The sequence below is a fragment of the Penaeus vannamei genome, chromosome 41 (assembly GCF_042767895.1).
Source record: "Penaeus vannamei isolate JL-2024 chromosome 41, ASM4276789v1, whole genome shotgun sequence".
Taxonomy (NCBI): domain Eukaryota; kingdom Metazoa; phylum Arthropoda; class Malacostraca; order Decapoda; family Penaeidae; genus Penaeus; species Penaeus vannamei.
This window is the reverse complement of record NC_091589.1, coordinates 15,504,264-15,514,263: the sequence shown is the minus strand read 5'-3', so window position 1 is coordinate 15,514,263 and position 10,000 is coordinate 15,504,264. Positions and strand designations below refer to the sequence as shown.

Here is a 10,000-nt window from a genome sequence, read left to right as displayed (position 1 = left end):
GCTTCAACTCTGCAAACTGCCTTTTCCTAAGGTAGCAATGAAAATGAAAGTGCATTGTCTTTGATAAAACGCGAAGGAAAAAATATAATGGTTGGTTTTTCTTGTTATTCGTCATTGACTCATATCTTTACGGCCTTCATTTCCCTTTCTAGAGTGCTAATGGCGAGCTAGCCATCAATAAATCAATAAATGTGTGCTTTTGCTGAAACTCGCAGTATTTTGACTCATCGTCTGATAAAACGTAGCATAAGATATGATGCAACAACTCACTCAAATCCGCCTTGTGTTATTCTTTTACATTTAGCTTCTATAACTTCATATATTATATATTTCCCACGTTTCTCGACACAAAGCCATAACTCAGGGATGATTTATTAATAAATAGCCCCATATAATATTAGGTTTTCCCTTTTCACGTACATTCCTTTCCCAATCAGCTGATCGACCATAACAAACGACACAAGCACTTACAAAAGGAAGCTCATGATGGTATTTCCCGATGCAAATCTATCCTTCCGTGTTGAGAAACCAATCTTAAATCACGCTGGAGCAAATTATGTACTTATTACACTCGTCTAAACAACGATTAGGTCGGATTTCGCGGATTAAACTCAGCCTGCCATCGTCCGTAGAGATATCCACTATGGCTGCCTAGAGTCGCGGTGCATTGTGGGGCGGCGAGCGATGATAACGCCCCTCCTGGCTCCACCTTTCCAGCTTCCTGCCCCTCAATTTATCTCTTACTCTCCCCCCCCCTCCCCACCCTCGTCTTATCTCTTGGCCTCTAACAGGATAGGCGCTCTTACACATGCCTCTTAATTTTACGCTGGTTTATCGCACCAGCAGAGGCTTTCCTAATTCCATATTTTTTAAGTTTATTATAAGGGGGAATCATAGATTGTTGTAAGGTTTGTATTTTTATTCAGACCTTAAAAATAACCTAAAAATACATTTGTAATCAACCATCGTCCACGGAACAATTTTGAGATCTGCATCAAACCATGTCAATGGAATGTCACACACTTAAGATGAAGTCAGATGCAGTTTTATTTATAGTCTACCATTCATCTTAGAGGTTTTAACTGTACTTGCGTTTTTTTTTTTCATGGGTTTCCACCAAGTGACAGTGCCACCGTGAATATATTTATTGAGGTTACACGGTAGTGCTAACAAAAAATCTTAGCATCTTCCTTAATATTTCAAACCTTCTAAATGAAAAATCGATTTTACAAATGACATTCTTTATTAATTACACAATTAAAGTTCACAGTAGTTGTAATATCAACTAAAGAAAAATAAACTTCTCAGTAGATCCTTAAGGTACCTGTTTTTATTTTTATTTCTTAATCTCCCTCTCTCTCTCTCTCTCTCTCTCTCTCAGTTCCCCAACACAATTTTAGCAAAAGCTGTTGTAGTTGTTGCCGGACATCTGGTCGCTGGGCCCGAAGCCGTTGTTGGAGTTGAAGCCGCTGCCGAAGCTGCTGCTTCCCATGCCGCTACCGAGTCCGCTGGCCATGCCGCTACCCAGCCTGCTAAGACTGCTAGACATGCTGCCGAGGCCGCCGCTAAGACTGCCGCCCATGCCTCCGCCCATGCTGCCGCCCATTCCTCCACCTCCTCCTCCTCCTCCTCCACTGCCGCCCATGCTTCCGCCCATCCCCCCTCCCATCCCCCCACCCATTCCACCTCCCATACCCCCGCCCATGCCGTCATCACTGCCGTAGCCGCTTCCCATGCCGTTGCCGAAGCTACTACCACCTGTAAGGAAAGGAATTTGGTTATAGGAAGAGCAGCGTAAGGTTGAACAGAAATTTATATCAATTTATTTTATTGCAAATTTACTTGCTTGTGCGTCACAAATTTGTTGGCTTGCGTTACATGTACGTTGCAACAAAGATTTTCGTACAAGATATACAGGTAATACACGAGTCCGTTTCTCCAATTACAGTAATTAGAGTTTCTGTGAGCCAACCATGCAATCCGATTATTAAATTTAATGACTGCCCCTTGGAACCCTTTTACAAACGAAATGAAAATTACAATTTAACTAGTACACTGAAAATATCCCCAATTAACTTCTGTCATTTGACCCCATGCACTTACGCTAAATTACTTTCCAAACAATTATTGCCACCCCATCCCGCAAATTATAGTTTTGCCCATCCTCCCCAAACTGAATAAACATTCTAGAAGACAACAATCAAAATTATCTTATATGGTAGTCTCTCACTCCCTTTCTTCCCCCTCCCTCTCATCACGCATACAAGTTAGTTGGCTGCCCCTACTTACGGTAAATGGTGCGAATTCGACGTACCTACCTCCCCCCATTCGGCTGCCCCCCCCATATCCCCCACCAAACCCGCCGCCCATGTTGCCGCCGCTGAAGTTGCCTCCGCCGCCGCCTCCGAAGTTACCGGATCCTGGCCCGCCCATGGGCCCTGGACCTCCCATTGGACCTCCAGGACCGCCCATGTTACCGCCGGGCGTTGAGTTCAGAAAAAGTTCAATGTAGCGATGTTGCATGTTTGCCTTGTCCTGGGAAAGATTCATATTTTGTTACAACACACAGAAATTAAATATATATATTAAGTTCAAACCTTGAATAAGAGTATAAATACTATATGAAAAACAATCTTACCTTAGACATAGCTTTGACTGCGTCATCATGTGTAGCGAACTCAATGTCCGCTTCCCCTGAGGGTCTGTTCTGGCTGTCCATGATAATATTGATGTTGACTGGGTTCAATGGTCTGAAGAACTGCAGGTAAGAAATATATAAATATATTTCCTTGATTCAAATATCCTTTCTTGGGTTACCCAGAGCAACTTAATCAATGTGAGTTACTTAAAACTCGTATAACGTTTTAAACAACTTTTACATTTCAAACACTACTATCATTCACATACAACTTCTCTAAGCATTTCAAATATTATGTATAGTGCAATATTCTCATACCAAGGAGTGAATGTACTGCAAATGAAAATAACCTATAAAAAATCAGTTGAAACTTACATCAGCAATATCCATCTCTGTTGCACGGAAGGGAAGACCTCTCATGTGCACACAGTGGCCTGTCCCTCCACTGCTCCAACTGCCACCGCGTCCACCTCCGAAATTACCCTATAAATAAAGTTTATTATTTTCTATTCTAGATGCACATCTTACTATTTCTTACTAAACTCTCACAAGTAACACAACCGCTCCTTCCAATCTGTTTCCGTACCTTCATACCACCAGGTCCTCCACCTCTTCCACCACCTCGGCCACTCTGCCAACTACTGGGTCCATCATTGTATCCCCCAGAACCACCCCAGCCTGGGCCATCATCATAATCATTGTACCCACCTGAAACAAAGCCATCATAGCCATCATAGTCATTGTACCCACCTGAAATAAAAAGGTGACAACCTTAAACTTCCTGTAACTGACATTACACACAACTATGTCAAGTATACATAAATTATTAAAAAGATAAAGAAGTTGGGAGGTAAACCTACGTGTTCTTCCACGTCCACCCAGGCTGTATCTGTTCATACCCCCAAATCTGTCACGAGAGTCATAGGGAGCTGGTCTGTTATTGTAACCTCCCATGGGTCCACCAGGTACTCTCATCTTGGGGCTCATCGCTGCACGCACTTCTCCTAGGTTGCTTCTGAAGATCTCAATGTATCTGTAGGGAAACGAGTTTTGCTAACCCTCCTAATTTTTATTTGTATATATATTATGTGATGTCAATCTCATACTTGGACATACTCAAACTGTACAAAGTGATTACTGGATTATATTTTGCGGTGTTTTGTCCATTTCATAAAACAAAGGCAATGTTTGAATTTGATACCATAATTTTCTGAGGTCTGAACCTTATTGCTAGCTGATGATCCTGTAAATACAAGAGAACTACAACTGACCAGGCATGACCCAGTCTTAGTAGTACTGGTTGTGTTGAGTTTGGGTCAATTTAATTAAAACAAAAATGGTAACCATTAAATGTATCTGTCTTTGTTCTACTGACAACACACCAAATCAATAGGAAGTGAAATATGAATTTCACCTGATACTTTTTTCTTTTAAAGAAACATTATTACTGTCATTCAAATTATTTCAGTCTATATTTTCATTACTGTAAACAAATTTATAGGTCTAAAAAGCTTACAACCATTACCAAGACCGTGGATTGTCCGAGTCCCAGGCCCGGCCCCACAAGCCCGCGCCCGTGTCCCGGCCCTGTGTCTCCTCCCGATCCTTCCCGGCCAGCCCAACAGTGGCCCAGCCCGGCCTACCAGCTCCAGCCCAGGCCCACCGCCCGACTGCCCACCGCTCCGGCCTCCTCTGCCTACCTGACTCACCGACAGCCCACCCTCCTACCAGGGGCTATCTGCTCCTCTGCTGCCATCTCCTTCACTTCCAAGTGCCCTTCCAGACTTCTCTTATTACTAACATACATTCAGGCTCAAGAGTAGTTGGGACTTCCTTCACCAAATTGAAGTTCTACTTTAAAGGTAAAGAGACCCATCATGATACTTTTTAAATTTTCTAAATAGAGCTCAAGAAACTTCTTACCTTCATGCATATTAAAGAGAAAAATTAAGAAGAAATTGGAAGTCCCATTTATGGTTAAAACTAGAATACGACAGACCCTTACCCACTAAAAGCTGTCTTTGGGAGTGTTGCTAGGATGTGAACGAAGCTCCCACCCTCGCATCCTCCCTCATCCAGCATGTAAAGTCTTATAGAAACTGGGGTTTGGTTTTTGGGATTAGAGAATAGCATCTTTTTCCTTATATTGTTTTTTCTTCCATCTACTAGTAATAAAAATGGACTGAACCAAAAAAAAGGCAAGCAACATTTAATAAAATAAAAATATTCAAAAGGAACTCAGATGCCATTCTCCAAGGGGACATTGGATATTCCTTGCCATCAATGATCTTCTAAGCTTAAACTTTTCATGCAAAATCCTTTCTCTTAGAAAGTGATGTTGAGCCTGAGTATCACCCAAGGCAACTGCAAGGAAAACATCCTGGGAAGTGTTACACCCTCCCAATCCTCCCTCCCTTCCTCTCCACCAGCACCAGCTACTTCCCTTTAGGTGCCACAGGGTTGGTTTTGTACAAATTTCATATGCATATTGCCTACAAAATGTGAAGTACATATTCAAGTAAATGTAATTAAGTAGAACACTAGGTCAACCATTTCCTCAATGCAGCAGAATTAAATAGGTCAAGAATTTGCATATGAAAATTGTCTGCAAACCGCCCACCACCCTTCATGTACTGATAACCTGAGTGCAACACCACTCCTCTTCAGCGTTGCCATCCCACCTGTGAGCTATTTTTTCCTTATGCTTCTCAAGGGCCTTTTCAGCGACCTCTTTGTTAACAAATTGAACGTATGCCTCCCCCGTATGCCGCCCCTGGTAGTCGGTAGGCAGAGCTATCCCGTTCGGAACTATCTCCAACCCTACCCAGCGACATCGAAAGAGAATAATGTTATGAAAATCATGGCTATTATAGTATGTGACTTACATTATTTGAATATTTGAGGACCATAAAGAATTAGATATTTGGTTACTATTTACTATTGGTACTCTAATGGATATACATAAAATTCTGGAGGTGCATGAAGACTGTACAAATATTAAGAAAAAAAAAAGTTTACCCACTAAGTATGGTTGGCAAACCAAAAATCTTTTAAAGAGTACTTTTTTTTATGTTAAAACAATGCCAAACTTATTTTCCCTTATCCTCAAGTGTTGAAAGTGTCCTGTATTTTTTTTTTTTTTTTTTTTTTTTTTTAACTGTATTTCCATGACTAAGAAATTCTAATTAGTTATAACATTTAAGAAAAAGGAGCTTACAATTTTTCAGCTAGGATATCCATGCACACATATATATAATCATATACATGTGGTTAGAACAATAAAACAGCTCCTCCTCTTTCACCTCTACGTTAATCAAAGGAAAAAAAATCTGACACTGAAGACGGAAATCCTCACCTGAGAAGAACTGTGCAATCTCCTCCTTGGAACAACCAAAAGGCAAACCACGGAGTCTGACACACCCATCATCTTCACCACCAGATCCTCCAAAGCCAGCCCTCTTGACGACCCATTCCATTTCAGAGCGCTTCGCCTTAAAAACTGTAGAACATTTAAAGATTATGTTAACTCATGATCCAAATTCATTTCTAGTTCTTTACAGTTTATAAAAAATGCGCGTGCGTCAATCAAGGGGGGAGGGTGATATAACAAGATAATTGTGTCACTTGTGTTCCTTAGCTTCTGAGAGGAAGGAGAAAACAGAGGGAGGAGGAGGAGAGAAAACAGAGGGAGGAGGAGGAGAGAAAACAGAGGGAGGAGGAGGAGAGAAAACAGAGAGGGAGGAGGAGAGAAAACAGAGAGGGAGGAGGAGAGAAAACAGGGAGGAGGAGAGAAAACAGAGAGGGAGGAGGAGAGAAAACAGAGAGGGAGGAGGAGAGAAAACAGAGAGGGAGGAGGAGAGAAAACAGAGAGGGAGGAGGAGAGAAAACAGAGAGGGAGGAGGAGAGAAAACAGAGAGGGAGGAGGAGAGAAAACAGAGAGGGAGGAGGAGAGAAAACAGAGAGGGAGGAGGAGAGAAAACAGAGATGGAGGAGGAGAGAAAACAGAGAGGGAGGAGGAGAGAAAACAGAGAGGGAGGAGGAGAGAAAACAGAGAGGGAGGAGGAGAGAAAACAGAGAGGGAGGAGGAGAGAAAACAGAGAGGGAGGAGGAGAGAAAACAGAGAGGGAGGAGGAGAGAAAACAGAGAGGGAGGAGGAGAGAAAACAGAGAGGGAGGAGGAGAGAAAACAGAGAGGGAGGAGGAGAGAAAACAGAGAGGGAGGAGGAGAGAAAACAGAGAGGGAGGAGGAGAGAAAACAGAGAGGGAGGAGGAGAGAAAACAGAGAGGGAGGAGGAGAGAAAACAGAGAGGGAGGAGGAGAGAAAACAGAGAGGAGGAGGAGAGAAAACAGAGAGGAGAAGGAGAGAAAACAGAGAGAGGAGGAGAGAAAACAGAGAGGGAGGAGGAGAGAAAACAGAGAGGGAGGAGGAGAGAAAACAGAGGGAGGAAGAGAGAAAATGCACTTGCATAAGGAAAATAGTCTCCCTGAAAATATGGTTTGAAAAATCTGATGAGCCTACTTTCGCACTGAGTATCAAGTTAACATTATCATCATTTACACAAAGTTGTAAAGAAAGATTAGATTTACCTTCAATATATCTACGCCCCATGTGTTGATTGTGTTTCTTCTCAGCCAGTGCAACATCATCTTCGCTGGCTACTTCAACATAGGCCTCACCACTTGGACGGCCTTCACGGGAGAGGGTCAGGTGGACGCCATCACGACCATTCTTGATGTTTACACCATCTGCCAAATGATAATGATAATTTAAATTCACCATTGAACAATCCTAAGAACTGCTTCTACTTCATAGAGAAAAGAGCAGTAGTATAATTACTTAGGAAGAAGGAAGAAAAAATTAATGAAAACTTACCAAAGAACTTGAGAATGTCCTCAACGGTTGCGGACCATGGAAGGCCCCGCACCCTCACCACAGTCTCCTCATCACCACCTTCATTCATGGTGGGCTTCTCTTCTTCTGCAAGAATAAAAATGGATAAGGATAAGTTATAATCTGCAATCTCAAATATAAAGATAAGACCAATACAGCAAATCATATCATTAATATATTCATTTTTCAAACTATTACTGTAGTCCACACGGACAGAATAAAACCAGTATAATTTACTTCAGTTTCACACAAATGGATGTTCAAGAAACCAAAATATAAGCAAGCATTCAAATTGTGGTTTGGAAAAAGTGGTAATACTGAAACAAGTCCAATGTCGGCATAGCTATCGCATCAACTGCACAGCTACTTGTGAAGCAAGGCTATCAATTAGTTGGATTCTCATTGGGAAAAGATATCCGACATATCTATTTAGTAATCTAGTCTGTATATTCCATTATTTTGCTGCCAATGAATTTAGAAATTAGAAAGTCTCATAAGATATATAATAAATAAGATAATATCCCTAGTAATACAAAATACATACGAAGCTTTAGCATACTTATATGCCCAATCACATTGTACTGGATGCTAAAAGGAAGAACTTAAACACTAGCACGTAAATTTCAGAAATTAGATCATTCAAGACTGCAAGAGATTATACAGATTATCTGAAGCCTTTGACAGAGTATGGCCTCAGACAGACCTCTCTGATCATCAGTCCCTGCAAATATCTATTCTATAAGCATTCTAGGCAATTTCGCTTTAATCTTGTGACAGTTCGCCTCCAATCATAATCATGAACTGCTGGGGCCAACTAATTTCATGATTAATATTGGGTACTATACTGCCCAATCCCCATATGCTTGCTTGCCAGAATACACACAAAGGTCATTATCTGACCCATACAAAACTGAAAGCTTCCCCAAGTCTCGTGACAGAAGTGCAGCAATTGGTGTTAAATGCCCTTAAAAAAGTAGCAAGTTTTGACATTAAAATGTATCCTATAAGGCATATGAGCATGCCGGAGTAAACATGTAGGTCTCAAAGCACAAACTACTTATGTTCCACAAGACCAGCATATAATCTCATGCTTTGCTTTACGATTGCTCTACGAAAATAGCTTTGAAGGACTTTACCACAAATTTATACGTTTGGTATGATAAGATTAAAATAGAACGCCTGTTCATCTACGAGAAAGCCACCACCACTTAGCAAAGCCTTCAAAAGCCAAAACTTTTCAAAGAAAATAAGAGGTAACAACTAAGGGCAATGGCGGTATGCTTTCTTGAAAACTGACCTATTAATGCCCATAACAGTAAAGAAAGGGACGTTTGGATATTACGAACAAGTACGTTTTAACTTGTGAAACACCTTGGCCTTCCCGAGTCAATGACGCCAAGCGAATTGTCCGATGCGATGGAGCAAGCATCGCGCCACCTTTCGGACATACGCCAAACCGATGAAAACAAGGAATTTCCCTCGTGGATAATAAAAATCTAACGCTCTACGAGCCTAAGCAAGTAACGCACCGGTACTTCCCAAGCAAGCGGCGTAGATAGACAAATTGTACAAAGAGAGAGAAAGTCACGGCATCTTAAATATGAAAATCCAAGCAGCCAGAACGGATTCCATGAAGAAAGCATCAGAATTCCAAAGAAACAGAAGCGGAAATAAGACGAAGCCAAAATCGGCTTCCCGCACCTCGCCACGCGGTTCGGGCGGCGACGGAATGACGCTCCAACATGGCGTCCCTCGCGCGCCCTTCCCCGCCGGCGGCTCAGTGTTATTTACCTCCGTTACCCATCGTATCTCCTGTCGATTCGCCGCGCGACTGTCAAACAAGCTCCTGATGCTGCTCTGCAAGACGCAAGGGTATCTTCTTGGTATCCAAAGTCAGCGAGTACTCCTGAAGAGGGTTGTAGCAGAGGGGAGAAATGGCGCGTGGGTTTCTCCCTAGAGTCAAGCGGCGTCTGAGTGGCTTCGGAGGAACGCGTCACGGAGAGCGTCCGCCGCGGAGCAATACTAGGGAGCGGGATGTTTGAATCGGATAAATTCGTTTCCGATCTCTCTGGCTCGTTGTCGATCTTAGAATATATACTTAATATGTGTCAATTATCATAATACTTTTTAATTTGTTTGTAAATGTGCTCTTATATGTTGATTATGGCTAGTATCCACAAGAAAGTCAATGAAATTCGTCTGGATAGTTTTGAGAGTCTGCACGATGGGAACCGCGTTCCTCTCACCTATTAAAGTTGTTTAAACACAAGCCAGGAAATTCCAATAAATAGCCCTATTGGCGATTTTTCATTTTATAATCAGTCAATTTCTTTTTATATCATGGACCCATCAATTTTAGTTTTTTTATCTTTAGAATGTAATATTAGCGGAAATGAATAAAAGTAATTTCGAAATTGTGACACAATTTTTGAACGTGTGGTAGCAAAGCCCGCGTTCATGATGGTGACGAAC

The 10,000-nt window shown here is 41.9% G+C and overlaps 2 protein-coding genes across 8 annotated transcripts in view; both read right to left on the bottom strand.

The window, feature by feature from the left end:
* Nucleotides 1-671, bottom strand: part of mats (MOB kinase activator-like 1) — a 39,651-nt gene extending 38,980 nt beyond the window's left edge. Inside the window, exon 1 of the mRNA XM_070117821.1 lies at nucleotides 472-671. Coding sequence (XP_069973922.1) covers nucleotides 472-485 — 14 coding nt within the window. The 5' untranslated portion in view covers nucleotides 486-671. The remainder of the gene's footprint in view (nucleotides 1-471) is intronic.
* Nucleotides 672-904: 233 nt separating this feature from the next.
* LOC113819995 (heterogeneous nuclear ribonucleoprotein H3) lies at nucleotides 905-9,500 on the bottom strand. Of its 7 annotated transcripts, none has more exons than XM_070117977.1 (11): nucleotides 9,320-9,500; nucleotides 7,511-7,615; nucleotides 7,225-7,383; nucleotides 5,994-6,137; nucleotides 5,320-5,458; nucleotides 3,499-3,671; nucleotides 3,225-3,388; nucleotides 3,014-3,121; nucleotides 2,639-2,758; nucleotides 2,319-2,535; nucleotides 905-1,758 (listed from the first exon to the last, which is right to left on the bottom strand). In XM_070117977.1, the coding sequence occupies exons 1-11, from the start codon at nucleotides 9,330-9,332 to the stop codon at nucleotides 1,397-1,399; spliced, it is 1,704 nt and encodes a 567-aa protein (XP_069974078.1). In that variant the 5' UTR covers nucleotides 9,333-9,500; the 3' UTR covers nucleotides 905-1,396. The 7 variants fall into 7 exon arrangements, with proteins under 7 accessions (XP_069974078.1, XP_069974083.1, XP_069974080.1 ...); XM_070117982.1 differs by having other exon boundaries at nucleotides 2,315-2,535; nucleotides 3,225-3,346; XM_070117979.1 differs by having other exon boundaries at nucleotides 3,225-3,346.
* Nucleotides 9,501-10,000: the final 500 nt, after the last annotated feature.

Bases quoted from the DNA above. Each gene is read 5' to 3' on its own strand.
- LOC113819995 (XM_070117976.1), bottom strand. From the start codon at position 9,272: ATGTTGGAGCGTCATTCCGTCGCCGCCCGAACCGCGTGGCGAG. The intron at 2,759-3,013 runs GTAAGTTTCAAC...TCTTACCTGCAG, and splicing joins CAGAGATGGATATTGCTGAT to TTCTTCAGACCATTGAACCC. The intron at 2,536-2,638 runs GTAAGATTGTTT...AATCTTTCCCAG, and splicing joins CAGTCAAAGCTATGTCTAAG to GACAAGGCAAACATGCAACA.